The sequence below is a fragment of the Colias philodice genome, chromosome 1 (genome assembly GCF_061535455.1).
Source record: "Colias philodice isolate Cphi_HAF_F1 chromosome 1, ilColPhil1 Martin Lab GWU primary, whole genome shotgun sequence".
NCBI classification, from domain to species: domain Eukaryota; kingdom Metazoa; phylum Arthropoda; class Insecta; order Lepidoptera; family Pieridae; genus Colias; species Colias philodice.
This window is the reverse complement of record NC_143086.1, coordinates 5,740,495-5,757,583: the sequence shown is the minus strand read 5'-3', so window position 1 is coordinate 5,757,583 and position 17,089 is coordinate 5,740,495. Positions and strand designations below refer to the sequence as shown.

Genomic DNA, 17,089 nt, shown 5'->3' with positions numbered 1-17,089 from the left:
TAATAAATTCAATTGATTTAACTAAGTACATATATTACCATATTTCATACAATCTTTGTATTCTGAACTTTAATTTTAAGTAGCACCATGATAATAATATGAAAAGTTTTATTTAGTAAAAAAGTAATAGAGTATACTTTATAAACTTTAAATGTAAGTACTTATTTCAGTATTTCCTCTTAAAGTTAGGTAACTTGATTTGGGTTAAGATATATGTACCTTATTTCTAGGAACAATATATTATATAACTATTTTCTTGAATGACTAAAATGAGCACCAGCTGTTACATTTGTAGTAACTATAACTTCCATAGAAAACTTTTATAAATTGTAAATAAATAAAAAGGCAAGAAAGAGCAATAATTGTCTACAACTATCTAAGTACATAATTATTATTTGAGCATGTATTTTAAATACTATATCACTAGCTTTCACCATCCATGTCGTCTAATATATGGACAACGTCATTGTTTTGCCCATAGTGAATCACCGATGTGTAACCTGAAATATTTTTCATTATTAAATTAACTTATAAATACACATATGACATATACAATAACCACATGCAACCAAATCCAAGCAATGTACAGCAATTATAGCTAATGAAACCAGGAAAAAACAAGTCTATAAGATACCTCTTATGATATGTATGACTATGAAAGTACAAAAAACTTATAATCCAAAATACTTGTGTCTAGTCTATACGAAATAAAGCATGTAACGTTAACATTAAGCTCCTAAAACTAAATAAAAACATAAATCACGAACACTTAACCAAAAGATTGGAATATACTTGCTTTGTAGTAATTAGTTTAAAACACTGGCTGAAATAAATTGATAGAGGGCAAACATGAAAAAAAAATAACACTATAATCTGCATTGAAAATATATATTTAATTGGTTCAAAGTTAAAATGATTACCAAAATACTGGATATAAAGGAACTCAAACACCACATTACAAAATAACAGGGCATATAAAATCATTACGTACAATGCCTCTTAACTAATTCTACAATGGATACATAATAATATATAAAATTCATACTTGTGTACAGGTCACTGAAAAATGTTAAAGTACACTGAAAATGTATGGAAGGTTAGAAAATAAATTCACAGCACTAGAATGGGACAATACTACGGTAGTTACATGAAACAAAGAACTGGTCGTATCCAGCTTTTTATGAGCAAAGTAAGTAAATTCCAAGCCTTTCTCGCGATTCTTGTCATTAGATTATAAGTTCTCATATATTTTAATATTATAATGACAAGAATACTCGAGTTAATTACATGAACCCAACCAGACGACATGAGGCACAAACAGAATGAATTGTGATGAAAAGTATATTTTGAATATGAATCGGCAAGGCCTCTTTACATAGTAACATGACTCTTGTAAATCTATATATTAATCTGTATCACCAATAATACAACTGAAATCTTTTATTTCAGTATTATTGATCTGAGATATGAAGATTGTTTAAACAAAAGATATAGAAGCTAATTTTTTATCATCAGAACTACACCCATTGTCTCTTTTGCAATATCAATAAATTGTGAATAATGTATACAAAAACATTCAACAACTTTTTTAATTCCAAACTAAACTTAATAAGGCCAGCCTATTCATATTTAACATACAGTAAACGATATGAAATGATTTCTTACACATAAGACATACACATGAGAAAATAAGACAAAATTTTAGCAATCACCGGGTTTTTAGATGTGCCTGTATACCAAGGTATACCAAATTATTGTATTCGTTCTTAACAAGTTCTTAAGTACTATGTTACATATATGTTAATTTTGATTATATTTACAGACAATCTTTGTACAAGTAATTAAAATATTTCCCAAAGGTTTATTATAATTTTCTTTTACTCAAATTGACCATTTTCGTTTAAAAATCATGCATAAATATGTAATTAAGATATGAATAAATAGAATTGAAAATTATATTTTCAGTACATTACTACGCACTAAAGTGGAAACACAGCCAGTATGCGAAAAATAAAATATCACAATTAACTATAATACTCAGAGTAACCTAAAATAAAATAATTTCAATCAATGGAATTAAACATAGCTAAGGTTAGTGCGTTACATTACGTATTTCAATGTTTAACATAATACTTTATAGTCATTAGATACAGTTGAACCTCGATAACTTAAACCTCGGTAACATAAAAACCTCTGTAACTTCAAAAAATAATATGTTCCCTTCCCATCAGAGCCCAAAACCTCTTTAACTTAAAATATGCAACCTCTATAACTTAAATAAATAATCTCTGTATTGGCCCTCAGTAACTTAAAGAAATGTGTCCACAACCTCAATAACATAAAATTGTTTGTCAATGAGTCATTTTGAAAGAGTGTCAAAACAAAAGGTTTCGGTATTTATTGCTTGCACGTGTTTACTATGTATTGTTAACGTAAACAATACATTACCTATTGTTTGCTTTATCGAAATTCTTCAAAGCTTTGCGGCGGTTAGCTTTATGACAACAACTTACTTGCATCATAAGTTTTTGATTGTTGTCCTGGAAACATCACTTTACTTACTGTGTGATAAAACTGGCTTAAAATGAGTCCAAAAAGAAAACTAACAACCCTCACCTACGCTGATAAATTAAAAGCTATAGAAGCAGTGAAAAATAGGATAGACCCTTGATAACTTAAAACCTCTATAACTTAAAATATTTTGTGTTTCCCTTGGACTTTAACTTATCGAGGTTCTACTGTATAAATTAAATTTAGTTTAAATACTTATGTTGAAATGGGAATAACTGAGTCTTAAATTTAAAACAAATGTAATTAGGCCTGCTAACTTTTAACTCATTTGTCATATAACGCGTTTCATTAAAGAAACGAATCTTCAATGGCGGCGCTTATCATTCACTCTCGCTTACACACGGCCGTACAATATGCAAAAAAATAGGGTAAAGTATAATCACTAAAATATATTTGATTTTCCCTATTATAGTTTAATTATCATAAATTTACAATGACAATTATTTATTTGCGATAGTAAATAAAATTTTATTGGAATTTGATGGTTAACTATGTTCTTTGGGAAAAGTTGTTCAGTTTTATGGGCTCATTATGAGTATCATGGGGATTTTGTTGCATTCTGTATACGTAAATATGATAATTCATATAAATACACAAATACCATAACAAAACAGTTTGTCAACAAACAAATTAAAATAATTATCCATTTACGTTATTTTTATTTTCTTTTTTGCTGACCCTACCATATGTCAATGTCAGCTTTGGCCGCCATTTAAGATTCGTTTCTTAAATGAAACGCGTTATACAAGCATAATGTTTATTTTAAGCAAAAAATATTGTTTGTATTGTATGTCAATTACTTTCTTTACAAACATAATGTGTCCTTTAGTTTGAGTACACGAGTTTTATAACAACTACAATAATCTTAATGCAATATAAAAATAACAGAAACCAATAATAAATGCATTGTTCACAACACTGTATTAATAACTAAGTCTCTGGTTGTGAGTTGGTCATTATTTTTCCTTTTTCTTGTCAAGTAATGTCTTACATAAGTACTAAGGCAAAATATCGTAAAATTGCTAATACTACACTTACAATTAATACTATGTTTTGTAAATTGTTAGTTCAATAATACTTCAATTAAATCTAGTTTCGAGTCCATTTTAATGCCAATGTTAAGTAAAGTATGCCGCCACGATAGCAATATAAAACAATGCTTTACATAATATGTCACTGGGAATGTCTGATCTAATTATATATTATTTTTACTGAAGCATATTTGTTTGTATTTCCATATATTTTAACGTAAATTTAAATTGGCAGTTACTTATAAGTACAATTTAAGAGTTAATGTTAAGTAATAAGGCACAATTTTCTCAGTGCATAGAAGATGAAATGTATAATTTGTGGATAAATCATAGCTAGGTAGGTGAATTAAATAAGGTTAAACTATACAAGAGTTCCTTGTCGTTTATTTAGACAATAAAATAACTGATTTACATGTAAATAGACTGAAGTGCAATTCCCTTAACTGTACAATTAATTATTATCCACATGTATCATATAAATACCTTTTTAGACTCTAAGAGCTAGTGCGCACGAGCAACTTTGTCTCCGCAACTATTTTGTCTCCGCAACTATTTTGTTTCTCCACCTATGGGCTAGTATGAAAGTGCGCGCACGTAGCGACGCAACTCCCCATACAAATTGACGGGAGAGACAAAATAGTTGCGGAGACAAAGTTGTTCGTGCGCGCTAGCTCTAATTATTATTTGTGACACAAGTGTACCCTTTACATCTACAATACTGAATGCCCACATTACAAACCATCGTGGCGGACCCCCCTCCCCCCATTTCATTTCTCCCAACTAATCCCCCCCCATTACTATTGAATACACCTCCCACCTAATTCTCCCCACCATATTTACCTTGATTGAGCTCCACGTGGCTATGTTTATCTTTGATCGCGTACTGCGTAATTACGCGCACGGTATTAATTAGAGCATAATTTATTACGTCATGTGACACAAGTGTACCCTCATTACTACAATACTGGATGCCTTACACATTACCATAACTACAATACTGACACATACACTTTAATTAACCAATTGTGGCGACCCCCCCCCTCCATTTATTTCCCCTCCCAACTAATTCTCCCCATCTTTACCTTGATTGAGCTCCACGTGGCTATGTTTGTCCTTTATCGCGTACTGTGTGATCGCATGCACCACACAAGCAACGAACGCCCCATAACCGAACCATCGGAACGTGTTCCAACCGCCATAAGTCTCATATAAACGACCGCCGATGAAACTGCCGAGCGATGTGCCGATGCCTTCGAATATTGCACCTACAAGACCCTAGAATTTTGTGTAATTATATGGATGTGACTCATTGAGCTACACATAAAAAACATTCACGTAAGGTAAACTGTAAGTCTAGACTTTAATATATCGACAAAAATTGTAATTATAAGAGAAACTATCACCATTTCAGTAGCCGAAAAACTGACCCTTGACGGTTTTTTCGCTTTTATATAAACATTGTCATATTTTATTATGCGTGCATAACCTAAGTAAACATTGTTCGTAAACAAGGTTCTATAAATTTAAAATGTATACTTTTTAAAATAAATCTCCTCCCCTTTATGTAGCTAGATAAGCTAAAAATTAGCATGAGAAGTTGTATCTCACCCATTCGTAAATTCAAGCAAAATGTCTAATATTTTATCCCTCAAGATCTAACTCTACAGCATACTTACTTGCACAGTTGTTTCCGTGCCTGGTGGGGACACTACATTAGCATATGACGTCATAGTTGGGTAGAACATTCCAAATGTTATGCCTTGTAACATCTCTATAGGTAATATCCACCACGCGTTAGTCACTACTGAATATAGTATAAAACGGACCCCAAAAGCGAATAGTACTACAGTCATCATGTTTATGTGACCGAGTTTTTTTAGTATGTAACCTGTAAATAAATAATAATAATTATATAATATAATGAGTGCGGCTTATCTATACTAATATTATAAAGCTGAAGAGTTTGTTTGTTTGTTTGAACGCGCTAATCTCGGGAACTACTGGTCCGATTTGAAAAATTATTTCGGTGTTAGATAGCTCATTTATCGAGGAAGGCTATAGGCTATATATCATCACGCTACGACCAACGGGAGAGGAGTCACGGGGGTGAAACCGCGCGGAGCAGCTAGTTTTATATGTAAGTAAAAACATTTATTTAATTATAACTTAAGAGTAAGTAATCTGACTAAATTGCGGTAGCAAAGTTTAATCTATCAAGATAAATAATATAATCTGTTATACATTTGAATAAGAAAATTATAAGACACATAAACCTGTATGTTTGTTTGTAACCGACTTCTTCAGGCACGATTTTGACCCACTTTAAACGGCCAGATTTCGTTCAAACTTTGTAGATTTATTGAGGACCGATGACAATACACTAATTTGATAAAGCGTGTTTTTTAGTTTTTTTTAACTATTATTTATTTTATAATTTATATTATGGCTTCTCGTTACCAACAATGTTGGTAACGAGAAGCCATAATATAAATTTTAATAACATAAGCACGTTGGAGACAAGATCCCATTATATTTCTCTAAAAAACAGCTAAAAATAATTACTTACAAAAATAAACCCAATAAAAACAAACAACTCACCAGACAAAAACATGAACGGTATTTCCCCACAGAACGTCTGTATAGCGCTCACAAGCCCCTGCAACGTTTTCATATAGTCCGCTCCATCACAAGACAGCCTCGCTACATCTTCTATATGCCACGAGAGAAATTGCCATATAAGCCCCGTACAGAGACCAACTCCTATCGTCCATGCTATAAATACACACGTGTGTAACGAACGCAGTAGAGATCCAACGTCTGCAAGGATGTTCACTGAGAATTTTGTGGATTCCACCTGTAACGTAATTCAAAATGTTATAATAAATCTTCTTCTTCTTCTTCTTCTTATATATAAAAATGAATCACAAAATGTGTTGGTAAGCGCATAACTTGAGAACGGCTGAACCGATTTCGTTAATTTTTTTTAATTATATTCCTTGAAGTACGAGGATGGTTCTTATGGAGAGAAAACGTAAATATGTACCACGGGCGAAGCCGGGGCGGACTGCTAGTTGTATTATAATTACTTGATGGCTTTTGTTACCCTGAAACTGCACTAACTTGAACTACTGGCTGTTCACCTTCTTTCAATCAGACACATTTTTGTAAGTTTACAAATTTTTTAAATCATAATAATCTAAGTTGCCACAGATAAAGCAAAAAATTGGTTGTCTGTAAAGTCGGTTTACTGACGATAGTTGAATGTGACAACGTCCGATTGTGCTTCTTTGTCGCTCGTTCCGCGCTCTCGCTTGCACTTCAAGCCTACATGGAACGCCTCAGAGCGAGGTAACGCCGCATGAGTCATGTTTTTTCGTGCGTGCAGCCGGCTCTATCGAATTATAAAACGTTGTCACGTCAAAACTCAGTAAAATACGTTCAACTATTCTTGAATTATAAGTGGATCAGCATTGACATTGTTTTACAGATGGAACTACACGTATAAAACAAAGGTATGCTGAACTTTTTTTATACTTCACACTTACAACTTACCCTAACAAACCACGACACAATAATACTGCCGCACATGAACACAAACATGAGTATGAACGCTATAGTATAGTCCTTGTACGCTCCATCACTGAACACGTCTATAAGACTGCCAGTTAGTAGGGAAAATAGACCAAATCCGACTGAACCCCATAGCCTCTGTTTGCCGTACTGAGATACTTTAGTACCTGAAATAAATAATTTAGTTTTTAGAACACTTTTTCCACGTGAATTTATTATATAAGTCTATTTACTGTGTGTGACTTTTTAAGTACATTCAAGGTAAGTAGATTAAGATCTGGTGCTGCAATAAATTATTTTATGCTACTACTAACTATATTCCAATACGTACGATCCTTATCTTGTGTAACTCTGTTGTAAAAAGAAGGATTGAAAAGCACACAAACATTGCATTTTGAATAAAAAAAAAAATTGAATATTATACACGTGCCAGTTACGAAAATTTATCATTTTGCACATTTAAACTAGTGATGCAACGAATACGAATACGAATATTCGTATTCGCCGAATAGTAGACATTTACCGAATATTCGTATTCGGCGAATATACGAATTTTTATAAACGAATATTTTTGTACGCAACTCTATTTACTACAGATTTAAAATTCGCGCGTAAAAACATGACGTGTGCAGAGACTGCTGATCCACTGGCCTTTTGGCGAGAAGATGTCAATTTTCCAAGTCTGAAAAAACTCGCCCAAAAATATTTTTCACTGAAGCCATGTACAGTGCTTCGGAAAGACTTTTTTCAACGGCTGGAAACATCCAGACTGAAAAAAAATCGCCTAGAACCAGAAAATCTACGAATTTTATGTTTTTTAAATTAAAATTTGCCTATTGTAAATTTTAATTATTAGAAGAGTAAACATTCATTAAATAAATAAGTCTTTTATTACCAAGGCGAGATATTCGTATTCGCCGAATAGTAGGTTTGATATTCGTATTCGTATTCGTAAAAGTAGTATTCGTTGCATCACTAATTTAAACTATGTATTTATACGGCCATAATAACAACATTAAATAATCGAATAACACGGCATAACATTTCAATGTTTGCAGTGTTTACCATAACAAATCGCATTGCCACACCAAGTCTTAAATAATATATTATAATCTACTTCAATAATCTAAAGGAAACATTAATTATATTAATAAATTTGTATATTTAATGTATAATACAATATAGCACATACCCAGTAAATTAAAACAGATAGCATCCGCAAAAGTAACGGTAACAGCTTGTCCGACCCAACTTATAAGCATAAGCATGAAAAACAGCCAAAATTGTTTTGTATATTGATTAGTTTCCTCACTGGTACTGTCTCTTGCGGCTTGTAATAATTCATTTATCTGTGAAATAAGTTAATATGAGAATTCATGGTCTTCTAGTAGGCATTGCTTGTAAATACTTTTGAGGATATAATATGGCACTAATTTCACATTCTTTGGAAAACATTATGTTTGCCAAATATTTAAGTAATAGTAGGTATTTAAACTTATACCCATAAAATAGTTAGTAAGGAATCTCTCATTATATCTATTTAGTTGAATATCAATTTATCTATCGCTTTATTTTGTTTTGCCTTGTATGAGATGACATTATACTAATTAGTCCACATATTAAAGACATAATTAAGTGACTATAATTTCTCATCGTTCCTTAAAACACCTAAAAATCTATATAATAAAATATAATTATACTAACCTGTGCATTGTTACAGCTGATCTCGCACGATGGATGAAACAGACTGACTTCCATTTCATATTGAGCTTTGGATATACAATCTGGATAATGTATAGTGCCTAAAACACACGTTTTTTATGGATACAAAACTTTACATGTCAATTTTTTTCTATTTGCGATATAGAGAATACTAAAGATATAAAATATAAGGGGAGTATATTACAAAAAATAAAGTCTTCAGAAAACAATATAAAATCTTGCCTCATTATTTTAATAAGCTGATCTATTCCCACGATAATGGAATTAAATGAGTCCATGCCCGCTACTATTTTAACCTTTAATCTATATTTGTGTACAGTTCAGATTTCAGAGTCTTAAGAAACAAACCTATATAATAAATCTATCGTCTATCCATACCTATATAATAAATGCAAATCAAAATACTTCAAGACTGATGGTCTAACATAAGCTACTTTCAACAATAAACCTGTAAGTATTGAAATACGTTATAACTTTGGGTTTTAACAACAATCAAGAAACTAACCATCGTCCATCACAATATGTTCCATCCTCAAGAACACACACTTATGTTCAGTGACCGTTTTGGACAATCGAACCACGCCAGTAAAGGACAAATGATCTGGTAAATGTTCACCCGCCCTTGTCTTGGGTTTACAAGCGTTTGTGACGTCAGCGCCCCAGCCTAGACAGATCTCCATTAGCTTCCAGGGCTGAGTTTTATCGAGCTCACAGGTTGCCTAAAATTATTATAATAAGTGATATTGATAATCATAATATCATAAATGTAGAATTAAATTATATTATCTCTCATAGTTTTTCGAACTGAACAACTGAAAAAGCGAAATTTTAAACAGATTTAGGCTTGACCTTGGAAAGGATATAGAACACTGCTTCACGAAAAAAGAGACTTGATACCAGAGAAATCGAGGGTGAAAATACGTATCAAATTTTTAATAATCTATATTGAATACAAAATCATTGAAGCTATTCATCACCAGTTTAAAAAAAACTGAATATACATTACCTTGCATTGATCCATTTGGTTTGTCTTTACATTATCTATGGTACTTATATTACCATCACACAAGCGGTAGTTCAAAGTATTATCAACGCACGTCATATTGGCTTTATTTGGTCCAATGATACCAGAAAGCTGTTCATTTGTACACTTCAAAGTGCATGGTTCGTTGACGTCCACGAAACCGTTTCCAATGCGACAACTTGGCTTAAAATTATATCCTGGAATGGTAATGAATGGGAGTTTTATTGGAGTATTAGTGTACTATGGGAATTTTCGATTGAAAGGTTGCCTAAAAATCTAATGGTATTAGGAAGTTATGATTTGGATTAGATAAAATGTAACGATACATGATTTTGCCGATACGATACCGATATTTGTAATAAAATATCGGCGATACCGATACCGATACCGATATCGATGGCTTGGTAGAAAAATAAATAGTGAATTATGCATAAAAGTTACCAACATTTAACAGAGACTCAACTGTAAATCGTATTCTTTTAAATAACAATGCCAAATAAAAAAACAAGAGAACCATTTATTTTAGTATTATTATTTTGCAAAGTCAGTTAAACTTTAAGTTATACACATACAATCAGTTCCTAATAAAAGTTTACTATTGGTAGAGTTTTTTCAAAAAACAAAGTGCGCACGCGCGGGCGGCCTCCCGCTACGTTCATTGGGCGCGGTTTTTTGAATTGTTTGATATCGGTATCGGTTGTTTTATAATCGGCGATACCGATATATCGGCTTGCCGATTATATCGGCCGATATATCGGTATAGGTATCGGTATCGTTACATCCCTAGATAAAATAATTGTTTCTTAAAGATGTAAGCCACGAACTTAACTCTGCTCGATTTTCGCTTCACAAAGCATGTACAATACAAAACAGTAGTGTACAGTACAGTGTGTTGTAGAAACATTTGAAATAAAAATAATCGTTTAAGAGGCGGTATTCGAATCTGTGTCTTTCGCCGCACGGTCTGCGTCGTGGCGATGCAAGGGTCAATTTTGTTTTATTTCTCTTTTTATATTTGAAGACATTCAATGGCAATAAAACTAAAGTTAAGATGTTATTTAGTTTTAACCTTGAAAGAAAATACAATTGCGAAAAGACGTAGAATCATTGCTTCCAGCATCACGTGCGGACGCGTCGATTTCTAAGAATTTATAGTTCATTGAATCTGAACAATTAGAGTCGAATTACCTTCAAGTGTCACATTGTGTGATGCGATGTAGGCACACTTATCTCTTAGTGTTATATTACTAATATGTGAGATGTATTCTATGCTTTCGGTGTTACTATAGCAGTACTGCGGTATGTTCCAATGTTCGCATACAGTTTGCCACATTTTTGGTGACGTCATATCACAGTTCATCTGTAAGAATATCGTTTTATATGACTTAAAATAAGAATATCTATATACAAAGTACTAGATTGAACCATTTCAGATATAACATAAAGCGAGCCTTCGAGTTTTAGAAAAGTTGGCGCAAAGGTGGGACCGCATAGCGTGGGGCACTAAGCAGCATGAACAAAAGAATATCACGTACCCTACAATCAGCTGTAGCATTTTGATTACCCAAAGATATTATCTTACAGCTGTCAATTTCTTCAGCAGTCTTATAACAGCTTTTAAGCATCGTCGCGCCATCTCCACAATCCAATTCGGCTGTTAGTTTAGACGCGTTCTCCGGTATAAAGTATATAGCCGAAAAACTTATCAACGTCACTATTTGAAATAATAAAAATATTGGCTTTTGTATTTTAAACCTGTAAAAAAGCAAACAAAACGTCTGACTCTGCGGGGCGTGTTTTTCTTAGAACGCGAAACTTGATTTCATACAGGAGATCATTCACTTCTTATTTTAGTATTCTAAGAATCAATTACGTATATTGTAGGTATTTAATGTGACGAAAAGAAATAGATTGACCATTTGTTGTTCGAATATATTTTTGAAATTAAAACCTAGTTTAAGTCAAAGTATGTATCACAGCCAAGAAGCTTATATCTAATACACTGGAGATATTTCAGTATGAACATTAACTTGTACCAAGAAAATATGACCTTGAATGACGCCTGTATGTTTTTTATCTCTTTCACACCCACTTGCCAAGTTAGGTGTGAAAGGGATAAAAAACATACAGGCGTCATTCAAGGTCATATTTTCTTGTTACAAGTTAATGTTCATACTGAAATCTCCAGTGTATTAGATATAAGCTTTTTGATCACAGCTGTTATGTATTCTTTAGTTAATTTAAATTAAAACAATAGACAATAGAAAAAACAATGGATATTTCGCTACGTAAATTGGTCGTAAAAATAAAGATTATTTGAGATGTAATAATAAGCAACAATACAATCGCATCACATCAGCCGTAAATATATAGCTGATAAAATGAACTTATCATAATCTCGCCCTATAAAGATAATAACTTAGGTAATGGTGTTTTCGCAAGGCAATTAAATAATTATCAAAACAGGATGGCACAGCAACTAAACCACAATTTGACTCATACAAGTGACTGCCAAAAATATTATAAACTGTTATGGGATTCAGTTAGAGCAGACTATTAAATTTGGGTTGTAATCAGCTGATTAAATATTTTCATTCACTGCAGACTTAAAATTAGCAAGATTTGGGCCAATGTCATAAGATAACAGACATAATATTATATTTGCAATTGAATAAATAAACCTTATGTTCAGGTAGATACAGCTTGTTTTTCACAATATTTGATGAATTCTATACTGACAATAAAGAAGTTGTTGGATTAACTTTGCTCAGTAACATTGACTATTTTATTGAATATAATTATCATAAACACATATCACCAGATGTCACTGTATAATATGACCATTTCCCATATCATATATACCCATTATGAATCACATATTTACCTCTATGCAATAGAAGTAGTAATAAACATTCACATAAGTATTTTTAATTTGACGATGTAGTCACTTATTAGACAAAATTTTAACAGTGTATTAATTGCATTATTATAGAAAACCTCCAGTTATATTTCAAGATAATAATTTTGTTATCCATACTAATATTACAAATGAGAAAGTAACTCTGTCTGTCTGTCTGTTACTCAATCACGCCTTAACTACTGAACCAATTTGCATAAAATTTGGTATAGAAATATTTTGATACCCGAGGAAGGACATAGGATAGGTTTTATCCCGGAAATCCCACGGGAACGGGAACTATGCGGGTTTTTATTTTGACTGCGCGGGCGATGCCGCGGGTGGAAAGCTAGTTTCAATATAAATATTTAAAATTATGTTATAAATTTCATGAACTTACCTATCAGCTATAACACCAAAAAGTGGTTTGGCAATAAGACCAAATATAGGTAGTATTGTATAAATGAGACCAACAGTGGAGGATGAAAATCCCAATTGACGAGCATATGTAGACAAGTATGGGACTAATGGAGCCGTGCCTAAAATAAAGAAGGAATTTTAACACATACAATATATGACAATATTTTAATAATATATCATCTAGTGGCAAAAATATTCTTACATTCTGATAAATTATATTATATAGTTGCAATCAAACATAACATAATTATGGATTTCTTCTTTATTTAAAAAATGATGTCTTATTTTATGGTTGCAGTAATAAGTTCAATGCTTAAATTTTAGATTTTTATGCAATTAGTGTAAACTCGAAATAGGTCAATACAATGTATGTAATTAGTAATATAATATGAATTATAAGGATAGGGCATATATGAGGATAGTGATTACATACTGAGATAAAGGTTACTTGCAATACAGTTCTGATAAAAACCTATTGATATTCTAAATTTATATAATTAAAGCAAGTCAGATGTTAATTTATATGCATTTGAACTTGTTAAATAAAATGCACATAACATAATACCTATTTGGAACAAAAAGATTTATGAAATGAGTAGGTATAATATAATATATATACACAAAATTCAAGTTTTTTTACTTTTTTTTATGTCAAAGCAAGCAAACGGGCAGGTGGGCCACCTGATGTTAAGTGGTCACCACCGCCCATAAACACTTGAAACACTAGAAGTGTTGCAGGTGCTTTGCTTGAAACACTAGAAGTTTGCTGGCCTTTTATGGTCAAATAAGCTCTTAAGCTCTACTTACATTATTTTTTTTAAATACCTATATTTTTTTATGAAGAGTACCTGTAATCTATCCTTATTTAATTTAATCATACTAACTACTATAATACCTGATTAATAGTCATCATTATAATATAATTTCACTCACCCGCATTATATAAAAAGAAGTGGCCTTTAATTGGCAGGAGCTTCTTGTCGATTTTCATTTTCATTGGCAGCATGATGACTGAAACATAGAATATTTAAGAGAAAAATAATACAAATAACTCATGATAGATTAGGCATAGTATAGTAAGTTTTTATGTGAATGTGTTAGTCAGAAATTGGAACTGAATTATGGCCACAAATTCATGCAGTTATTACTAAAGGAGATTTAGAAATATGCAAACATACCTCATGAATCCAATCAAGAGATTAAGAAATATTCTTGGGAAAGTTTATGTATTAGAGTTTGTTAATAAAAGAAACAAGTGATTCAAATGTTAAAGGATTTCCTACAACCTTACTTGTTGAATTTTGTTAAAATCTTCGCACTGATGAAGCTTTTAAAGATATTTCTACCGAAATAAACAATTGTTTTTGGATTATGAATTTATTATGGCAATTTTGCTGAAATTGAGTTGGCTTTCGGTTGTCCTATTGGAAGTGGAAGAAGGGTTTGAGTCTCTGTAGGAATCCTACTAAATTGTATAAGTAGCAGGATTTAAAATATCTCATTCTCTTTTGGGCAAAATTAAATTAGGTAAGTATAATATTCTTGGAATATGACAATTTATAAGAGCAAGCATTGAATGGCATATGTTTAGATGAATATTTAAAGAAGTGGTCTAAATAAGCCCTAAAAAATAAAAATATATAAATTTAAAACTTATAAAGTGTTAATTTTATCTGCAATTATAATTAATTGGCTCCATATAGTTTTATGAGACATGTGATAGTGATGTTTTTCAAATAAAATTATTAACCTTATGTTATTATTGAGACTTCATTTAGGCAATGTGTCATGACTGTGTTTAATGTATTTTAAACTAGGATCTTTACTTGAGACACACTTCCTGTTGGTGTCAATACTAACACTTACACATCTATTTACTTATGTCATAATAAAGAATTTATTGACCTTATACTATCAATAATCTACTTACTACTTCCGTAACTCTTATTATAAGTAATTATTAAAACTATGTTGTTACCAATGATTACATATTCTATAAGTTAGAAATAGGTATATACCAAATAAATTTTAACATATACTAGCTTCACAGGTCAACGGCATAAGCTTTTTAGTGTAAATGTTGTCTCTTGTCCCACGGCCCCACGAGGCGTCTCAGGACTTCAATTAAGTTCATAAAAAATGTATGGTATATATTACTTGCTCTGTGGTAAGCAATAAGATGGGAATCACCGACACTTTTAGTAGGCGAGTACAAATAAAAACATTATAAGTCTCACCTTTAAGCTCATTCAATATTCAACAATCTACTTGATATGAAGTTAGAAACTAATTAAGTACATTATAGAAAATAACTTTTTATCGTCCACGCTACTGCCTACTTTTTTAGCACCTGTTTTCAATAATCAATTCAATTTTCCGCATATCTTGTCAATTGTCATATGTCATGTTATTTTAATGACATATATGTCAAAATGGCTTGCGTTTCGAGATAAACTCCCAAAGATGTCACTATGTACCTATTCCGCTGTAAAGAACATTACAAGCTAAATAATTATTGAATTGCGCGGTGAGGATAGCCATCGTAATAAGTATTTCATCGGTGAGTTAAAGTTCTTAATTTTTTTATTATTTTATTTCAATTTTTATTCATCTATCGTCAAAGCGATCTCATAGTTTTTGAATATGACAACATTATAATGTTCCTAATTACAACTGTATGAGCGCGCTTTTCAAATTTATTTTGTTCGCAAAGTTAACGGAATAAATAATAAATCACGTTTAAAATCTGTTTAAAAGCACAAAAGTCATTTTTAATAATAAAAGACAATTAATTTTGTATACTGGCAAAACTAGAAAAAAAAAACAAGTTAGTTTTTTTCTTTTTTCAAGAAGAAAATAAGTACGAATTACGTTCTTTCCAATTCAAAAAGTGCTGCGCGAACTTAATCTACTATATAAAAATAAGTCGGGTTTTCCTTCCTGACGCTATTAAACTCCAGAACGCACGAACCGATTTCCACGGTTTTGCATTCGTTGGAAAGGTCTCGGGCTCCGTGAGGTTTTTAACAAAGAAAAGGTGTCTCTGGTGGCGAAACGGAGTTCGCCGGGTTTGCTAGTATTGTATAGATTTCATTCCAGTTTTTGGAGATAATATTTCCTGAAATCTTAGTCAAGAATAAATCGGTAAGTATGTAGAAACTTCATATTACTTAATATTATAGTGTACCTATCATCTTTAACTTTGTAATAGTGTTCTTTTAACTTTAAAACACCATGAACTACATCCCCATGGCATATGTCCTAAGAGCTTGTGATGGACCGACCTTCACTGATTCCCACATTTTATTATAGTCATTAGCTAAATTACCTAAGTAGGTATATAACTTTTATGAAAGGAAATATATTACGAGAAATTTTAAAGAATAGAAAAAATTCTATCACGAGTCGGTTTTCGAATCCGCGTCATTCGCCTCGCGAATCGAAGTTGTAACCGCCATGAATTTCTTATTTCCGAGTGGCAGGGAGCCGCTGGATGCAGGCCGCCGGTGACCGGTCGTACTGGAAATCCTCGAGGGAGGCCTTTGTCCAGCAGTGGACGTCCCACGGCTGAAACGAACGAACGAACACACACACACATTCTCACAAACTTTCGCATCATCACTACATAGTATAAAACAAAGTCGCTTTCTCTGTCCCTATGTCCCTATGTATGCTTAAATCTTTAAAACTACGCAACGGATTTTGATGCGGTTTTTTTTTAATAGATAAAGTGATTCAAGAGGAAGGTTTTAGTATATAAGTTTTAGACAAAGCGGGCGAAGCCGCGGGCGGATAGCTAGTTTATAATATTAGTAGGATAGGATAGGATATCAGTAACCACGAACATTACAATAT

General features: G+C 32.1%; 1 protein-coding gene across 1 annotated transcript; it reads right to left on the bottom strand.

The window, feature by feature from the left end:
- Positions 1-43: 43 nt before the first annotated feature.
- Positions 44-15,595, bottom strand: Sugb (Sugar baby transporter). Its single transcript, XM_089702888.1, has 14 exons — positions 15,472-15,595; positions 14,168-14,245; positions 13,215-13,353; positions 11,454-11,673; positions 11,107-11,278; positions 9,901-10,115; positions 9,400-9,613; positions 8,877-8,974; positions 8,365-8,521; positions 7,155-7,339; positions 6,201-6,456; positions 5,279-5,490; positions 4,685-4,877; positions 44-500 (listed from the first exon to the last, which is right to left on the bottom strand). The coding sequence occupies exons 2-14, from the start codon at positions 14,238-14,240 to the stop codon at positions 424-426; spliced, it is 2,211 nt and encodes a 736-aa protein (XP_089559014.1). The 5' UTR covers positions 14,241-14,245; positions 15,472-15,595; the 3' UTR covers positions 44-423.
- Positions 15,596-17,089: the final 1,494 nt, after the last annotated feature.